The sequence below is a fragment of the Epinephelus lanceolatus genome, chromosome 10, assembly GCF_041903045.1.
Source record: "Epinephelus lanceolatus isolate andai-2023 chromosome 10, ASM4190304v1, whole genome shotgun sequence".
In the NCBI taxonomy this organism is placed as follows: Eukaryota; Metazoa; Chordata; class Actinopteri; order Perciformes; family Serranidae; genus Epinephelus; species Epinephelus lanceolatus.
This window is the reverse complement of record NC_135743.1, coordinates 18,673,911-18,694,363: the sequence shown is the minus strand read 5'-3', so window position 1 is coordinate 18,694,363 and position 20,453 is coordinate 18,673,911. Positions and strand designations below refer to the sequence as shown.

The window sequence follows — 20,453 nt, the reverse complement described above, 5'->3', positions numbered from 1 at the left end:
CAACAACCCAAAAAAGACACACTTGACAACCATTGGTTCTGCAGCACATAGCTATTTTGAGTAAAAAATCTGGGCTCTGAGGACCTCTAGTGGTTGTTGAGGGAACTCAAAGTTGTTCTCTACTGTAATTACCCTCAGTGATGCTAGCACAGTATGATCATGATACTCTTGGCCACTTTCAATTTTATTAGGCACATTATGTGTTTTACTAACTTGATTTGGTGATTAAATTTGGACGCTATGTGTTTGGACTACAACTCCCAGTAACCCAGAGTGACGATTACCCATCATGCAGCTCGGCCATGAGAAGATGAGGCAAGATGGCGACTAAAACAAGCAAAGAAAGTGCTCCTCCTTTTGATTGTCCATCATGGTGAGCATATGCACATGTTAAAGTTGTAACCGGTTGTCTGTAATGCCATATCAGATGCATATAAGCACAGCACTCATATCCCTCATCTTTTACTGAGAAAGAAGATTGTAGTTTCTGTAAGCTAGCGTTAGCAACCATGCAAGCTAGCAAGCTAACTCTTTAACGCCGCTATTAAATTGGTAATGGCGTTGGATGATGTTTATTTTAAAGTGTGTTTTCAGGATGGTGCTTCGTATTTTTAATTTCAAAAGTGATAGTTGTGATTAGAAGAGGTTTTGTGATAGAGATAAGGCATTTTATCATATCTTAGCTGTTGCCTTGCGCTTTGATAGCGTTGCTGTTCCAAGAACGTTAGCTAGATGATGACCGATGTTAACGTTCCCATTAGCTTATTGTACAGGTACAAGCACTTGTTTTTGTGAATTTACCTTTAAGCATAACAAGAGAACAAAGCGAAGCTATTCAGTTATCGCTTGTAATGATCAATTGTGCATAAACTCGTGGTATGTAGTCTGTATAAATGTTGTAAACGGTCACCAACTGATGTCTCTCAGGGCAGGCAAGCCGCCCCAGGGGCTGCATCTGGACGTGATGAAGGGAGACAAACTGATGGAGGTAACCGGAAACTGGGCCATTTTTACTTTTTACATCATCTCAACGTTATTGTGCACTAGTGTCAAAGCATGTATAGATAATACTGTGGGAGCTCCCTTAGTTGAATGCACCAGATACGAGCCTGACAGTCCACTTTGTCCCAGCTGTGATGCACACTGGGACTGTCTATGGCTGCACGGCTTCAAACGGTGCGAGAGCAGCAACAGCCCTGAGATTTAAGCTTTTCAGTGGGAAGCAACACTGTTAGGTTATGGCTCAGAGGCACAGAGACATAACAGACTGTTTATGGATCTCTCTGGAAGAGTGTTTGAATGACCATGATTCACTGAAACTGTCTCTCCCTATAGAAACTGATCATAGATGAAAAGAAGTACTACTTGTTTGGGAGGAACCCAGACTGGTGTGACTTCACCATCGACCATCAGTCATGCTCACGTGTCCACGCTGCCCTGGTCTACCACAAACACCTGAAGAGGGTCTTTCTCATAGACCTCAACAGCAGTAAGACACCATTCACAATCACATCTTGTTTACTCATTTTAGGCTGTATCTATAACCAGTATCTGGCATGGTTTGACATACACAGGATAAAAACTACTATTATTACAATACTTACGTCACAATACAATATTATTGCAATTTCAGATGTTCTGCAACATCTGTTTTTATCTAATAAGATAAAGTTTTCAGTCTATTCACCTCACTTAAGTCATTTTTTGCAGCAACATGTATCTAGTCAAGTAGTAGTATTTGATTTTATTATTCTAATTGGCTACCAAAACTTTAATGGATATTTCAGTGCTGAATCACATTTGATTCAGTTCAACAGGCCACAGTTTCACAGGTAACATACGCCACTCTCCTATTCATTGTCATCGTTTTAGCTCACGGTACTTTCCTTGGACACATCCGTCTGGAGGCACACAAGCCTCAGCAAGTACCCATAGACTCTACAATATCTTTTGGGGCCTCAACAAGGACGTACACCATCAGAGAGAAACCCCAAACCCAAGGCACGGCCGGCACAGGAGACAGTAAGACAGGAGAGGACGAGGAGCTGAAAGGACTGCTTGGGCTTCCAGAAGAAGAGACAGAGCTGGAGGTACATTTAGGTTCTCAATAATAACAATATTCTTATGCTCTTAAGCATAAACTACATAACAGAAAAAAATGGCTTTCTTGTTTCCTGATTATCACCTTTTTGCCCACAAATTGCAGTTTTATAGATGCACAACAATGTTTAAAATGTATTTTCGTGCTCTTCTTTTCTATAGTTATCTTTTTGAAGTGTAATATTTTGCATTTTGTTTTAATCCTCAGAGATCATAGATTGTATGATCAGTGTTAACACAAAAACTAAAATCTTGAGATTGATCTGTTTATGTCTATTGCTCAGTCTGGTATAATGTCATGTTGTAAAGTAGTATTATCTTTATCAGTGCAGCTACATAACACACATTTTTCTTTATCTGCCTGTATCCTGCCAGAACCTGACAGAGTTCAACACAGCTCACAACAAACGCATCTCCCTACTGACCATCGAGGAGGGTAATCTTGAAATCCAGAGGCCTAAGAGGAAACGGAGGAACTCCAGGGTTACCTTCAATGAAGAGGATTCCATCATTAACCCAGGTACGAATCAAAGTGAAGGCGGTGCTGAAAAAAACACAAAAACTCAGTTATACTTTAAACAACTGCATGTTTAAACAATTCTGTTGCTTGTAATGACAATGCCAGACCAGACTATGTTTTGTGGTGGATTAAGCTCCTTTCTTAATAGTGTTGTGAAATTGTAGAGTCTTGTGTTAAAGTTTCACTGCATGCAACTGAGAAGGAAATTAGAGGATTTTGCGGTCATGTTTTTAAATATATAACCAAGCTATATTGCCAAACAGATATTCGAGTTTCTGCTTTTCAAGAGAGGAATTGCACTCTGCAACAGATTGTAACGCTTGTCTTTAAACTCTTACAGAGGATATAGACCCCTCAGTGGGACGCTTTAGAAACATGGTCCAGACTGCTGTCATCCCCATCAAGGTAAGCTTTGGTTTTGTTATTTAAGAACTTCTGATTCACTTGGTATATTTCAGCAGAAAGGCGAGCTGTACCCAGCCCGTTTAACAGTTAACAAGGGTCCCTTCTCAATACACTACACAGTGTGTACCGCTGGTAGTAGTAACACACTACTAATAAATATGTTTTGTAGATCTCAAGAGCTGGTACTCAACACTATACTACACTGGGTCCTCAGCAATACAAAGGATACATGTGACAACAATAGGCTGATTGTCTTGAAATTCGTAGGACAGACAGACACAAAAAGTCTCTTCCATTTTAGTTAGTTAGTAATTCTGATTTTTTTCCAAAAAAAGATGAGTAGGGTTCTCATAGTCTTTTATAACATATTGATGGTTTACAGTGGGTTATGTGTACGTTTGTGACCTGCAACTTAGAAAATGTGTAATGTCAGGAGCTATGTGTTAGAGCTGGGCAATAAATTGGCTTTTAATCGACTTTGAACACAAGGCAATGGAGATAAAACCATTATTAGGTCACGTTACATTTCGCAATGATGCTCTGGTTTTGTCTTGTGTTATGAATCCACTTTCACATTTAAATAAACAGAATGGCGCTTTTACTTCCATGTTACATTACTGCTAATGCACTAATATTTGCAACAAGTAAGAGTGGTCCTTACTCTCAGTGCATCATATAGAAACAAAATATAAATAAAATTGTACCAAAACATTTTACCCACAATTGAATCAACAGATCAATGCTTTTACTTTGTTCCACATTGCTACAAATTAAAAAAATCTTTGCATCAAACTAAGACTAAAACACGGTTCTTCGTCACCTAAATTCAGTGCCTCTTCCATGGATACGCATCCCCCTGCATTTATTTATTTATTTATTTTTTTTACAGTGGTGGTGGGGATTAATGGTAACGATACAGGAACATAAGCGACATTATTCTTCTTGGCCTTCATGTAGTCATCGTACTGCAGATTGTGGTGGGTTTTTTTAGGTGGTTTAACAAGTTGTGCTGCTTTTAATGGGGACACAAGTCACATGCACTTTTTGCATATGATTTGTTTTCTCAAGTGTCCAAACAGCAGATGATGACGGTTGCATTTCATTTAGCCGTCTGCAGTTGCAGAATTCAGGAATGTTTTTCATAGGTTGCTGCTGCAGGGTGTGCGCATAGCGGCATGACAGCTCTTCAAAAGTGGAAGCTGGCTGTTGGTTTTGAAGCACCTGATTTGATTTGCAGCAGAGTTTTCTATGAGCGAAGCACCCATTTTAAATGTCATTATCGCAGTCGATCATGTTCATTTAATTATGGGAATCCAAAGTCGTCAGGGTAATTATTATTCAACTAATTAGCTGGCTCCAATTGCAGATTAGGACTGTGTCTGCAAAAAAGTTATGATGTTATAACTAATGCCATAGAGTGAATCGCTGTGGATATCTAACCACACTCACATAAACTATACGTTGTACAGAATACCGAATTTAAGCATATGTGCTTAAGTGCTTGCATAAGTGCTTGAGCCTCACTATAGTGTTCCTTTACATGTGCATTTTAATCAGTCTGTTGTGCCTACCCTGTGTAAATAATCTGCAGTTCAGGAATTATCAACAGACCATGGTCTTATGATGGAGATGTTTGTGTTTTTGTTATTTATATTATTTAAATGACAATATGCCAGTATTAACTTCTACAGTAAGAATTATGACACTATCACTCTATCATTCCTGCTGCAGAAACGCAGATCAGATAGCCAAAACACTCTGGGTCTTGAAGACCTGACCTCGAAACGCATCCATGGCTACAGCTTGGGTGGTGGTCTTTACGGGGACTTGCCTCCCACCAGTCATGAGAACCAGCCAACAGGAGCTCCTGGAGGTGCTGCCATGCAGGGAGGGCTTCCTCTGCCCTTCCCCAATCCAGCACCAGAGGTGGACCTGGCCCCAGAGGCTCCCCAGCCCCCTGTCACACTCAACCCTACCCCTGTCACAGCCCCTTATCTACCAGAGACCCACAACGAGCCACGCAAAAAGAAGTATGCCAAAGAAGCTTGGCCGGGCAAGAAACCCACCCCGTCACTACTCATCTAATCAGTTTGATAAAGCTGCTGACTCTCAGGTTACCAGCAGATACATCAGGGACTGTGACCTGGCAGAGGTGGAGTCGTTCACTTCTCAATCTTCTTTTTTTTTTTTTTTGTTGTGTTACTCATCACCATCCTAAAAAGGCACCACGTTTCCATGTGGTCTGTCACAAGATATCATTTACACATTGCCTAGTCTTTTGATAAGTTGGCCAGCAAACAGCAGAAGCTTGTTGATTGCCAACAAACATTTGAGCGTCACAGTGGCAGTTACATACGTTTGTCTGTGAGTGACAGGCTACATGGATACGATGGGTCATGAGTTATGTTTTTCATGTTTTGGATGTGATGTCAGATTTTTTTTTTTTTTTTTACTAAACACGTTTCAACATTTTTTTTCACTCCTTAAGTGTTTTGATAATTCTGTTAAAGAAATGGCAAAAAGTACTTTTATATAAAATATATTATTGTGAGCAGTCAGGTAAGTCTCAGAATCCAGACATAAGGTCAGTTCCTATCAAAACACAGGGCTGCTTTTCCGTTTGAAAACCTATTGACATAATGTGAAACATTTCCATTACGTGTATTAGACCAATGTGACATCAACTGAAGTGTAAACAAGCCACTAGATGGTGACTTGTGCACAAAGGTCAGAGTTTTCAGTGAGGTTTGGCTGCAGACTTGCAGGTATAATTGTTTACGGCCTGTCGGTCCAGCCTTAACATTGTCGAGAATCTATATGTGGCACCCGGTGAAGGTGGTGCTGCAAGCTTCGTATTATTCTTTTGGATTCTTGTTTTCTACGTCCGGAGTTAATTGAACTGTTGTTAAGTAGTAACAGAATATAGCAGAATTCGTATGGCAGCACAGGAACAAATACCAACTTCGCTGCAACATTAAAAAGGTAGTAAAACAGAAAAGATCGGATTTAGTATGTTTTAATGGTCATCTAGTGTGTTAACATTAATTCACATGCAGCAGAGCACAGTGCAGTTTATACAGTATACTGTTTATATTTAGTTTGCCCTGAACTGACTTGAGACATAGGAACTGTGTTTTTGAACAGCAGCATAAAATCATAGTTAGCCGTGTCAAACATGTAGTGAACAGGTACACTATGTAATTGGTTTATACAGTGTACTGCGAATGGAAAGATCCCATGAAATGGTATTCTTAATTTTTAAGGTGCATATTTGCTTTTATTCACAGGTAGAGAGGTAACAGGAAATGAATGAATGAATGAAAATGAATATTGTGGTCACAGTATACAGTACGCATCTTAACCACAATGCCACCAAGATGCCTCTTTGTACACCCTTTTGGTGGAGCCTGTAGGCAGGACATTAGACTGTAAGGTATCAGTCCTACTGTAAACAAAGAAGCTACTAGTTAGTAGTTAGTTGTACTTAGGTACAGCGTGAGGTTACCACTAAAGATGAGCTGTTTTCTTGAAAATTTAAGTAGCCATTTCATGGGATCTTTAAGTAAGTGAAAGCTCAGAGATCAGAATTCCGCATAAGACGAGGTGTTTCACTTTTACAAACTGTGCTGGTGACTTTTTGTCCTTGTGGGAGTGTGGATTTTGTAATCATATGACTGTAAATAAAAAATGAATTACTTTTGACTCGTAACTCTGCAGTGTTTTCAGCTGTAATTAAATAATGTCGCATTGCATTTGCTCAGATAGTAACTGCCTGTATTCCAAATTTATATCTAATTAAACATCCTCTGAAGGAAAGTAATTTGATGGCTTATAGGCAAACAGCATTCACTGACACTAAAGGTGATCCAGTGTGTTTAGACCCCATTGTATTGTATGGAACCATGTTGCTGCCACGCCAGGGAAAAAAAAGGATCAGTATCAGGTAATGAAAGCTTGAAAGGTTTTTGTTACAACAAGATACCATCAAGTTATCACGTCATACAAACTTAACATGTCACAACAAGAAACTTTGCTTATAATAAATTTCTATTTAGAACAGTATACTATTTATGTGATTTGATTATGGTCTTCATGCTTGGGTTCATCGTGGATGATAGTGTGTTAAGTATTCAGTATAGGATTTGAGTTGGGGGTTGAAAAAATGCACCCAAATACTTATTCATTCATTCATTCAAACCTTTATTTATGACTCGGAAAAAATCAATTGAGAGAGACCCTCATTTTCAATGATGCTGAGCATTAACAAAGACATTAACAATCACTAAGCAAACAAAGAACCATTGTGCATACCAGCTAAAACAGAAATGAAATCATTCAAAACAATAAATAATTGCTTAACGTAAAAATACAGGGTGATAAATATGTTAAGGTGTAGATGTATAGTTGAAAACATTGACACTCAATTAAAACAAGGTCAGAAATAAGGCATTTAATCAGCCATAAGGGTGGCAGTGTCCAAGTCTAAGGTCTTTTGCAGATGATTCCATGTATAAGGAGCACTGTAAGAGAATGACATTCTTCTGTTAAGTTCTGATTTCGGCAGTGTGAAACAACAATCTATTGTGTGAATGAGTATCAAGATTATGGGAGGCCAGGGTTAAAAGGAATGCAATATATCAAAGCTTTATAAATGAACAAATACCAATGCTGTTCCTGCCTCACAGCCAAATGTGTCCAGCCAACCTTTTGGTAAAGGTGACAGTGATGGGTGCTGTAGGAATCATATGTTAGGAACCTCAGGGCTGAGTGGTGGACAACATCCAGTGTAGATATCCATAATAACACCACTGGGGCCAGTAAAGGGGGTCAGTGTCCCCTCCACTTTCTGTGCGCACCAGAAGACACTGTGGTGAACCAAGTGGTGTGGCCAGATCACAGTCAAATGCACGCTGCCAAATGTGTCTGGAGTGTGCCAAATACACCTTTGGTAATTCCACAATCAGGCAACCTTGGTGCACCTGTGGCGCACTTGGACATTGGGTGGGATCAGAAAGAAGGCAATATTATAAGTAGATAAATTAAAAGCTGCAACAATCATGGCTTATTACCTCCAATACTTTCACCCCATTTAATCACAGGTCTCTCCTCGTTATGACCCACAGACAGATTTGGAACCCTGAGGGGACAAAATGATCCTAAAATACAAGTACAACTTATTTTTAGCAACTAATTTCTCCAAAAACATATTCAGCTACTAAATAAAACACTGCACAGTTGATCTTTTCTTAATTACCTGTATGAGATTTTATAGTGTTATGGTTTTTTTAAGGATATTAGAAATGAAAATATTTTAACTCTTCACAAAGTTATTTTACTGATTAATGTATTTTCCAGGTTTATAGCATTTCCTACAGAAATTTCCCTTTACTCTTGTGGGTCTACAGATTTGATTTTGATGTAGACGCCATTGAGTGAGCGAAGCACCAGTCTTGGTATAATCTTGGGTTTCTGGGTGGGGTCCTCGATCAGATGGTACCTCCTCAGTGTCAGGGCTGTCGCCACTTTCAGCTCATTCATGGCAAAGTTCTGCCCGATGCAATTTCTGAGGGAGGAAAACAGCAAAAGTGTGTGAGGTATATGATGATTAAGACAATGCTTTTAAGCAATAAAATTAGAAGACAGCAGCATGTTAGAGTTGCGATATCTCATCGTCTAAACTCAGAAGGAAAAAACAAGAGTTGTTTTATGATTAAAAAAATCAAATCAACAGTCAGTACCATAATTATTATTGTTGTTGAATGTGGACTGACATTAAGTTGGACAAAAAGATACAGTGATAGTCCTGCAGTAACTAGGTCTGTACCAAATGGTCTGAAGCTCCATTCATCATTAAGTTTAAACTTGGAATCTTTTTGCAGCTAAAGATTAGGCTACACTAATATTATTACTATTATATTATTTGTAGAATTAGATTCCAGTGCAAAAGTGAAGTTAATTTAATCCAATTAATTACTTAATTCTAATTGAGGATTTTATGCAAGGATTTTTTTTGGAATGACAACATCATAAAAATGATGACAGCAGCGTGGGCGTGGCTTCAGGGCCATGTAGATGCTGATTAAACTAATATTACAACCAAACTCTTGATTACTTCCCCAAAGTCAACAAGTACAGGCAGATAAGCCTACAGGTACAGCACCACTCTGCTGATGCAACTCAAATTGGTAGGTTTGCTATTGATGGTGAGTAGCTGTAGACTTTGAACCTCCCTCTCTAGATCTTAGTGAGCCTGTCACACGATGTCAGGTGAGGACAAACCTTGGCCCTGCAGAGAAGGGAATGAATGCATGAGGCGACCTCTTGGAAGCATTCTCTGGTAGGAAACGCAGTGGGTCAAAGACCTGTATTAACACAAGATAGAAAAAACAAATGCCAGTAAATCCCACATTTTCTTAAGACCCCAATGTTTAATAGGATCTTTTGGTTTCTGACTACTTTTGCATCATTGAACATGCACCGACACTGACCCAGGAACATGTTGCTGTACCTGAGGAAGGTTAATCTTTGATTCTATTAATCATGTACACCATGTAGTGAGTGGGTGACAGGTGAGCTTTCATATCAAAAACATCTGCTTCGAATAAAAACATCTTGACTTACATCAGGGTTTTCCCAGACAGTTGCATTTCTGTGAATCCCAAACAAATGTATTGAAATATTGGAACCTAAAAATGAGAGAAAAAAATGCATATGGGTCTGAATTGTGCAGTGACTGTACAACAAGGTGGATACATAGAAACAGACCAACATTTAATAAACGTCAGTATGTGACACAGTATTGTAAAGATACTACTACCATTAAAACCATGTAGGTTAAAGGGTTTATATGTGTTGTGCAGGACTGACTTGGCAAAACAAAACTTAGGCCGGATCAACCTGGCTTTGAGTGTTTGAATTCTTACTTCACATTGGTTGCGCACAGTCTGGTAAAGAATCTCCCTAGTCATTCAAAACAAGTTAATCAGGGTTGGGTTAAAGTTCCCTCTTTGTACCCATCTTGAGTTAGCTAATTTTTTACAACTGAACTGGCTTCCTATCAATAAAAGGGTCATAAAAATCCAGTTGGGACTTTCACTTACATTTTTTTATAATGAGGTCTCCAAATATCTGTCCAACTACTTTAATCTCTGCATCTCCAAATCTATCTACCTATCTATCTATGGGGTAAAGTTTACTATATACTCAGCAGTATGCTGTCTTACGCAAGCATATTGCATTCACTTGACAAATAAAAAAAAGCCCTGTTTTTCTGAATATTTTTTTCTGTTTTTCGGAGTAATTTATTTATTTTTCTGTTTTATGGTGTATTATTTTCTGTTTTTCTAAGTAATTTTTTTTTCTGTTTTTCGGGGTATTTTTTTTCCTGAACTAATTACGTGCCTTACCCTTATTGATCCCGTAGTTGAAATTGTCTAGGAGCAGGATGCAAAATACACCCATGAGCAGGAGTCACCATGGTTGCAGGGGTCACTTGCATGCAGGTGCCAGGTGGGACCTTCTTGCGAGATTTTGAAGCATCTCGTCTCCTCGTTCAGGAAAAAAAATTACCACGAAAAACAGAAAAAATTACCACGAAAAACAGGGAAAAAATTACTCAGAAAAACAGAAAATATTACTCCGAAAAACAAGGAAAAAATTACTCCGAAAAACAGAAAAATAAATAAATTACTCCAAAAAACAGAAAAAATTACTCAGAAAAACAGGGCTTTTTTTTAATTTGTCAAGTGAATGCAATACACTTCCGTACTGTCTTATCTAAATAAACTTTCCAAAAACATTAAGAACAAACCTTTTGGTATAGTCCTTCCATCAGAAAAGGTCACTGCTTTCGTGGTCTGTCTGGATATTCCTGGTACAGGAGGGTAAAGGCGAAGGGATTCTTTTATGCACATTGTGGTGTATGGAATCTTACTGAGATCCTCCCTTAAAACAAGACAAATCCAAATTACTTGTAAATATTCTCAGGAAAAAAGGTTCAAGCTTAAAGCTCACCTAATCCAGCTGTTGTGATACAGAACGACACTGACTTGCATTGCACCTTGGGTTTCAACAGGTAAATTACCACTCCATGGTGTCCTTGCCATCCAAGGCTTGAATGATCTCCTCCCTGCACATCTTCTGGTGTTCTGGGTGGCAGGCCAGACAGTAGAGGATGAAAGACAGGCCACTGGCTGTGGTGTCATGGCCCTCAAACATGAAGGTGTCCACTTCTGCTCGTATGTCATCATCTGATAAACCCTGCTGGTTCTCATCCTGAAGATGATAAATAAGACATAAATAGAAAAAAGCAAAATACAAAATACATAGGCTGGTTCAAAATATGAGTAAACTCTGCTTGTTACACACATAGGGGTGCACGGATAAGTTGAGGGTAGGTGAAATGATACATCATTAATCAGGGAAATATTAATTACATTCACTAAAGTCTAAACATAACAGAGGGTGGAGCTGCAGAGCTGCTTTCCAACTCCCCATTAAGAGAGGCACTGCGTGGAGCAGTGTGACTTCATTGATTATTTCAGAAGCTTAAAGTTTGGTTCTGTTTGTCAAGTTCATAACTACAGTTTTGAGTTTTATTGCTTAAATCTGTCTGCTACAGTAACATTACTGCTCTGACTGCATTACTCTGCAAATAGCAGTGCACCAGGTGCAGGAACACCTGCAGGGAATTGGAGATGACACTGATTGTTTGAAATCATGTTACCCCAAACCTATGATTAACTAAGAGATTAAACACAACCCCTTGGCCCCTTGCACCTTACTTTGTGCCCAGATTATGTGCCTTTTACCTAGCAAGAGTGGAGCTGGATGCAATCTGAATGCACTTGCACCATGCACTGTAGATAATTTAAATGGGGTCCAATGGCTGTCAGGTAAGTGTCCATATATAGCAGGTCCACTCCCTCACCAAGTCAAAGGTGAAGTTAGGCACTCAAGTGTGTCTGAACAGAGGAGATTCATTAACTTATCATTATGTATTTTTTTGTAGGAATCAGCATTGACCAACACCTGAGTTACACAGATGTTATTGGGTAACTTATTGTGTCTTACCATGAATAACTGCAGAACAATAGTTGATGGAAATAAGTTACAGTTTCTGAAAGTTTACCAACATGTAGATGGAAACATGCCTATGGTCAGTCTACTGATAGCCTGGAATGACTTAAGGTCATGGTGCTAAAGGCACTTCTCTAGTTAATGATGCACCTTAAGACAAGTTCATCTTAGGTCATTGAAGTCTTATTCTACCTCCACAGTGAATGATATTTAACAAAAGAATATCAAGCTGGTGGAACACTACATGAATCATAAGGATGTTTACAGAAAGCAGAAGCTTTGTAGCCAACATTTTCCTGTCTTGTCTTATTTATATAAAAAGAAGGTTGCTGCTCAAGAGTATCTCTTGGACATTACGCCAGATTATCTCCTTTTAATCTTTTTTTTATATAAACGTTTATAATGTCATTGTATTTACTGTCTTTATCATACATGTTTGTGTGGTTGTCCTTATTGTCATATGTATAGTGTGCTGTTTCAAACCCTGGCTGCACAGTTACTTTGAACTCAAAGTGCTGAATGCCTTGATGGCTGTATACCTGTTTGCTGTTTGACTGCTGCTACCTGAAGGCTGTTTATGCTTTAAATGTCTTATTACTGTTATTCTTGCTACTTTTAAGTTATTTTTTCTATAAAGGACTTTTTCACTTTATGTTTGGACAGTTTGTACACAACTGCAGTCTATTCACTGAAAGGCCCTGGCACACTAAACACAATGGCCGGCCTTTGGTCAATGTTGGGCCGTCGGTAAGTGTCTGTCACTCTGGTTTTTGCAGTGTGTCCCACACTGTCGGCCCTCGTTGGGTTTTATGGGATGATTCAGCATACTGAATTGGTGACAGAGATGTCAGAGCCCGTTGGTGAATTAAATTACTCTGCTGGCAGTTTATCTCAGTGCATGAGAAGAAAAACAAAGTGAGATTATTTTTCTTAATCATTGAGCTCTTCAGCAGAAATGATTTGCGATAGCTCATGTTATAATCAGCTTGCGCTCAGTAAATGTCCTTTGTGTTTTTTAACATTACGTTGTGTTGTTAATATACTAACTGGCTAATTAGCTTCTTGAATCCATCCTGATGGTCTTCTGGTTTCCCTTTTTGAATGATGAATACAGACCACCACTGCATGCTGCTTTGAAGAGCTATTACCTCTTATACAGGTGCAGAACCAATGCCCTAGTTGGCTGTTGGCTGTAGTCTCTGCAGTTTGTTCAGGTGCAACTTTCTGGCTGAGACACAGGTGACAGAACACAACAGAGCACTCGGCCAAGTTCTTTGTTGTCGGTTTGGTGTGCCCGGGCCTTAAATGTTTGTGACTTGTTACCATTGTCACAACAATGAGCAAAAGTGAGAATGTCTAACTTCATAAATCAGTAAACTGAATCTGAAATCACACAACATACTCTTGCGAAGAGAAGGATGTCCAGAAAGTCCAAGTTCCTTTTGGTCTGTATGCGTTCCAGCTCCTTCTCCTCCTTTAGTTCTTCTTTCCTCTTTCTTATGACCGCCTCTTCAAAAGACAAGATCAACCATACCCATAGTTTAGTGTATAATGCACACTGATCAAATTCAGTTTAACTGATAGTAGCAATAGTTTCATATTGTCATTAATCAAAGTATGTGTGAAGATCTTACCTGTATGATCATGAGCCACTCTACATGCTTTTCTGTATCTGAAACCATGTGGGCTGAGGTAGAAAATCAGGTCATTGTGGTATGGAAATATCCTGAACCGCAGGTTAATCAGATCACTGAGCTCATAAACTGCCTTGATGTATGCATTACTTCCACTGAAATGAGAACATAGGCAAACATTGAAAACTTAGTTTCCCACACTCATAATTCAGACAGCTGAAGCTTTAAACTACTAAAAAACACAGATCTGAAAAAAATTGTATAGACTCACCTCTCATTCTGACAGTTGCTGCTGTAGCTGAAAGCACACTTTAAGATGGTGTCCAGTGTCATAAGGCTCACATGTTCGAACAATTCAAAGGACTCGCCAGTGTTTGCATAACTTTCCCATTTGTCCTGACAACAGAGAGAACAGAGGTGACATCTCTGCAGGAGATGGAAAAACTCAATCAACTTTGACACAAAGTTTGTCATCTAGACGGCCTAAAAGCCTTTTTGTTCTTAACATTACTTCACCATTATGGTTTTTGATAATTCACTGTAATTGTGATTCACATGTCTAAACTGTCACATACATACCAACATTCTTTCAGCACAGTCTGCCATCAGGTTAGTGTATGGTTTCAAAACATCATAATGGAAACCTGGGGTCAAGAGCCTTCTGTTCCGAAACCACTTTTGACCCTTTGACACCAATAAACCTTTACCTGAAGACAGACAGTATGTGTGTCAGTCAGTAAAACATCTCTGTAATAAGACAAAATATGTTGTAGGAGAAGGTCAAATCAGTCTTACCAATCCAAGACGTCACAAACCTATATATCAAATCAGTTTTTTGCTCTGATTTGAAACAAACAAAAAAAAATCTGTTACATTGACTTGTGGTCGTAAAAATGGAGCCAATGTTCCTGCAGGAGATTATAAAAAGCACTGATTTGACTACAATTGCTCACACACCTGTTGTTGCCATTGTGGTTTTCACATAGTCTGGATGTTGAATGTTGAGGAAACAAACAAAGGGACCAAACCACACTGGGAACGCGTAAGAGTACTGCCTTCCCCATTCCACAAACTGGACCAATTCTGTCTCATTTCGTTTAAGCTGAAATTAATTAAAACATGGTTAGGTCAACCACGTTTCATTCCTGTAGCTGGGGAAGACAATTTGTTATCAACTGAACTGATGTTTACTAACTGCACGAGTGCAGTATTACTTAAATCATCTAGTTAAGTAAAAGTAGAGATCACTAGATCATTAGTATTTATTTTATTATTTGTTTTCACTGTACAGCACTTAGAAAATGCAGAATGACTACGACTCCAACTGGCTTAAACTTTGATAAAGTGCTGGAAGCATCAATGGAACCAAAAAGAGACATCACTTTCAACATCAAAGTGGACTGATCTGACAGTTCCTCAGATTTCATTCAAGGTCAGCATGTAAGTCAATTTTTGACTCAAGGGCAAAGGCTTTTCCTCAATAAATAAGGCCCACTGTAAAGTCACTCTGAATTTTAAATCTGTTAAAGAGATACAGACTGTAAAGCTAACTCAATATGCCATGTAAGAAACGCATCAACTTTAAAAAGGCCAACATTTTAACCCCTGGGAATATTTTCAAAATGTACAGTTCATCTATTTAACTTAAAAAAAACCTCTCAAGTTGTTATTGACTTTTTTTCTGCAAAACGAACAAACGAACAAACTCAGTAGCCCACATAAGCCTATAGGCTACATGGAGCATATGATAACCACATTGAGCTGAAAGGTACCGCTGAAATAAAGACTGGGGAGACACCTAAATCCCATATATCAATCATTTCGGCCTGTGAAAATATAATTTTACAAAGAGTAAATACTCTTATACTCTGACAAAAAAACATTGAAAGACTACATAGATCTAACATAGTGTGCTGAAATATATTCTATTACTGTTAGCTTTGTAATTTTGTTTTGAAAGGTGCTATAAAAATAAAGTTATTATTACTGTTATATAACAGTTACACAAAGTTGCACATTACTGAGCATTGGTGAATGAATTACCGAGTTAAAATGTCCAAAAAGCCAGTGTGTCGGTGGTCCTGGAAAATCTTCAGTGCCTCGAAGCGCATGTCTTCTTTGGAGGTACAAGATGGTTACTTTATAGATGACAGCAACAAGACAGATTAGAGCAAACAAGTGATGCATATGATGCCAGCCCAGCTGATTCAACAAAGCCTCAGCTGAATCCATCTCAGGTGAGTCTGTGCGTCGCTGGAGTCAAAACTCTGAACGCAACTGAAGGTGACTTCAGGCTCGTTGGAGATGAACTGCACCTCGTCTGAACAGTGGACGGGATAAGGCTGCAGTATCAAGGGGTGGTGACAAAAACACACGGTCAAATCAGTTTCCAGAACCCGAAACGCTCACATCCTGTTTGATGTGATTCCGATTTATAAAAATGTTATCAGACCCATGTATCAGTTTGTTCCAGTCTCCAAATGTTTTAATTATGAAAGAGTAGCCCATTAAAATCCTAAAAAGACGACCTGTTCTTTCTGTTGATGTTTGAACCTCCATTTCACATGAACTCTCATGGTACATCAGCTTCATATCAGTTTGCTGTTGTACATAAATCAGCTGAGCAGACCTGTCACCCTCAAATAGACCACATAAATACATTAAGAACATTAAACCAACAGTTAAACACAGAGGAAAGATAGATAGACATAGTCAGATGTAGTCAGGGCTTCACATGTGTACAGCTGTTTTCAGAATTCTCACATCCCAATACCACAAGTCTTGCTGTTGCTGAATACTTAATAATTAAAACAGTCCAGTGTTAACAAACTTGCTAGCAATGGTTTACATACTAACTACGGTTTATGCTCTGTAGTCTACACTTGATATGTGCAATAATGTAAATTCTGCCATTCAGCTAATCTATTTATGATTATAGCTTGCTTCTATTCTTTACTGCTTACAAGCAGTCACTTGGGTGCAATATCAGTATTGTTAAACTGTGCAACACCTATATTTCCATCGGTCAATAATGTGAAATCAAATCAGCCATTCAGTCTGTCTCTATTATACTCTGCTTATTTTTGATGCTTCCGTATTATATTGCTTTGTGTTTTTTGTACTGTTTGCTTGATATACTGCTCTTTGTTTTGTACAGTTTACTTATTTTACGTACGTACATATTGCTTTGTATTTTATTTTTTGCTACTGATACTTCCTGTTTGCACTATCCCTTTGCTGCTGTAATGTTGCAAATTTGCCCGCTGTGGGGCAAATATTGGATTATCTTATTTTATCTTAATTTGAATGTAGTAAATCTCTCTGACTACTAAGAGTCACCATAAGTCACACAACATGTATTATGTTAACAGAATAAACCTTCATACCAGACGGTTAAAATCAAGCTCTCTCCAATTCAACAAAAACTACTTGTTTATATCAAACGTCATATTGCTAAATCAACATCTAAACCAATCAGCTGATAGATTAGGTGAGAGCCAGGCATTTCCCGTAATGCTGTCGGTCCTGCATTCGGTGGAGAGCAACTGCAGCACCTGACTGTAAAAACTGGGGCCGCCTCAAACTGGTGAGGTTATCGTTGTCCACTTGTGCATGATGTCAGAGCATGTCGGGATGAAGTCAGACACAAATCTAACTGGTATGCATTGTGCAGGACTGGCTCATCTCAGATGTATGGAAGCATATTGCTGCCACATCAGAGAAAAAAAACAAGTATAGTATAAGTATAATGTAATAACATTACATGTTTCTTGTTAAGATGTTTTTCAAGTTTCTACAAGCTATTTTCAATTCAATTCAATTCAATTTTATTTATAAAGCCCAATATCACAAATCACAATTTGCCTCACAGGGCTTTACAGCATACGACATCCCTCTGTCCTTAAGACCCTCACAGCGGATAAGGAAAAACTCCCCAAAAAAAACCCCCCTTTAACGGGGAAAAAAAAAAACGGTAGAAACCTCAGGAAGAGCAACTGAGGAGGGATCCCTCTTCCAGGACGGACAGACGTGCAATAGATGTCGTACAGAACAGATCAGCATAATAAATTAACAGTAATCCATATGACACAATGAGACAGAGAGAGAGAGAGAGAGAGAGAGAGAGAGAGAGAGAGAGAGAGAGAGAGATGCAGGTAATGACAGTAGCTTACAACAACATTAATGAAAGTAATAATATTATAGTTATAGTTCTGGCTACTGTGGTACAATATGTTGAAAGTATGTATTAATATCAGACAGTATACTTGTGTGACAATAGTCATATGTGTATAATAACAGTAGAAGTATGACTAATGACTAATGATGGCAGCAGCAGCAGGAGGCATCTGGCAGGACCACGGCAGCAGCACAACCACACACGTCACACTGTCCAGGCACTGCTGTGATATGAGTTAATCTGAGAGACAGTGGAGCACAAAGGCTCCGGAGAAGAAGCCGAGTTAGTGACATCCAGAATGGCCGAGTTAGCAAGATGCAGTAATAGGATGAGAGTGAGAGAGAGAGAGAGAGAGAGAGAGAGAGAGAGAGAGAAAGAGAGAGAGAGAGAGAGAGAGGGAGAGAGAGGGAGCCCGGTGTATTATAGGGGGTCCTCCGGCAGACTAGGCCTAAGTCAGCCTAACTAGGGGCTGGTACAGGGCAAGCCTGAGCCAGCCCTAACTATAAGCTTTATCAAAGAGGAAAGTCTTAAGTCTAGTCTTAAATGTGGAGACGGTGTCTGCCTCCCGGACCGTAACAGGAAGATGATTCCACAGGAGAGGAGCCTGATAGCTGAAGGCTCTGGCTCCTGATCTGCTTTTGGAGACTTTAGGGACCACGAGTAACCCTGCGTTCTCAGAGCGCAGTGTTCTGGTGGGATAATATGGCACTATGAGCTCTCTAAGATATGACGGAGCTTGACCATTTAGAGCTTTATAAGTTAACAGTAGGATTTTAAATTCAATTCTGGATTTTACAGGGAGCCAGTGCAGAGAAGCTAAAACAGGAGAAATATGATCTCGTTTCTTAGTTCCTGTTAGTACACGTGCTGCTGCATTCTGAATTAGCTGGAGAGTTTTTAAGGACTTACTAGAGCTACCTGATAATAGAGAGTTACAGTAATCCAGCCTTGAGGTAACAAAAGCGTGGACCAATTTTTCTGCATCTTTTCGGGTCAGGATATTTTCATGTTATTACATCATACACACTTATCACATTATTACAAGAAACTTTTCTTGTTACAACAATATACTTTTATTTTGTTATAACGTGAAATATTTCAAATTATAACATGATAGCATATTGTTTTAATGAGAAACTAATGTTCAAATGAGGAAACAGTGTAGGAGAATGACTAAATGGAGGACCTTTGTTCCTTGTCTGTCGGTACTGTCAGGAGTCAGTTCAGGAAGTACCCAAATGCAGACATCCAGAAAAACATTCAAAACAGGCAGACAGCAGAAAGTCCAATTGACAAAAAAACAAACCTAAAAAAACAAACAAACAGAGCACAAGACACCAGGCAGGAAACGGAGCAGGGAGCGGCACCAAGAACACGGGATGAGCACAGGAATGAACTGACAAGGAACATAGGGAAACACACAGGTGTATACTGTAGCTTGGGTTGACACATGGGGAGATTTTGCTGTAACTGAGATTGAGTGGATGATATTGTGATAAGCATGTAGGCCTATGTTAAGGTTTTTAACAAAATCCGCAGGGAGAGACGTGTAGAAACAACTGTTTATAAGCTCCCCCCATGTGGATTTTATTAGAAAATCTTTCAGAACTTCAGCTCAAAAAGCACTCAGCAAGTGATACATTTTTATGTGAGTGCTCTGATTAGAAATGTATCTGATCAGTAGGCAATTTGAGGGGCGGATAAGCATCCAAAAACATTGATAATATCCCTGAAATGTCCATAGCCTAACTGTGCTGTGTATTGAATAATCCATGACACTGTCTGTGGTGCTGAAGTAGTATACAGTACCATACAGGAAACGAACGTACCATATTAGTAAATCACAACTGGTAAAAGAATGTATTAAGGGAGGTCTAAAATCTCTTGACTTTGGATCAAGGGTAGGAGTGTTCAAAATAAAATGGATAAAAGCCTTTGTGTCACAAACAGAGTCAATATGGGTTCAAATCCCCAGAAACATTTAAAGAACATTGGAGGGTTGAAATTTTGTTGTGTCTTCGAAATGACAAAATTGCCCTCCAAGTTGTCAAAGTTTCACCGACAAATTCTGCATTGTTGGAGGATGTTGTTTACAATGATGATGAGGATGATAATAATTTTACTTTACATGGCTCCACCTTGTGGAATAACAGAGCAATTACAATCAATAAGAAAACTTCAATAAAAATTGGTATGACAATTAAAAAATAGTTGTTACAGACCTGATGGATGACTGTGGCTGCTTCTTAAAATTTAACTCCTTTAGGTAAAGTTTAATTTACAGTGTTCTTACAGGGAATTCAACTTAATATGTAAAGCAATCCCACCTCCCCTGGTGCTCTTAATACAAAGCACCCTCTCTCACTCACATGTACAGACATGTCCGTCATGCCATAAATATGAACTGGCCAAATACTTACCAGTGACAGGAAGTGTAACAACAAAACTATTAGTTAAAATCTCAAATGTAAATTCTTTATGCCTATACAAAAGACACAAACATCAGAATAAGTGATAATAATTTAGCAATCATGGATAG

At 38.8% G+C, this 20,453-nt stretch overlaps 2 protein-coding genes across 3 annotated transcripts; one reads left to right on the top strand and one right to left on the bottom strand.

Moving 5' to 3' along the window:
* Positions 1–290: 290 nt before the first annotated feature.
* On the top strand, positions 291–6,734 carry ppp1r8b (protein phosphatase 1, regulatory subunit 8b). Its single transcript, XM_033639607.2, has 7 exons — positions 291–373; positions 928–988; positions 1,336–1,489; positions 1,873–2,090; positions 2,476–2,620; positions 2,961–3,025; positions 4,757–6,734. Exons 1-7 carry the CDS (start codon positions 321–323, stop codon positions 5,108–5,110), a joined length of 1,050 nt encoding a protein of 349 aa, XP_033495498.1. The 5' UTR covers positions 291–320; the 3' UTR covers positions 5,111–6,734.
* A 474-nt stretch (positions 6,735–7,208) lies between these two features.
* Positions 7,209–16,074, bottom strand: LOC117266214 (cytochrome P450 4B1-like). 2 transcript variants are annotated; one of them, XR_013492202.1, is made up of 13 exons: positions 15,781–16,074; positions 14,695–14,839; positions 14,533–14,577; positions 14,317–14,444; positions 14,009–14,133; positions 13,738–13,892; positions 13,506–13,612; positions 11,109–11,299; positions 10,836–10,969; positions 9,647–9,711; positions 9,305–9,387; positions 7,689–8,588; positions 7,209–7,545 (listed from the first exon to the last, which is right to left on the bottom strand). XR_013492202.1 is itself a non-coding variant. In XM_033641273.2 (12 exons), the coding sequence occupies exons 1-12, from the start codon at positions 15,967–15,969 to the stop codon at positions 8,411–8,413; spliced, it is 1,545 nt and encodes a 514-aa protein (XP_033497164.2). In that variant the 5' UTR covers positions 15,970–16,074; the 3' UTR covers positions 7,209–8,410. The 2 variants fall into 2 exon arrangements, 1 of the variants encoding a protein (XP_033497164.2); XM_033641273.2 differs by having other exon boundaries at positions 7,209–8,588.
* Between the last annotated feature and the right edge of the window lie 4,379 nt (positions 16,075–20,453).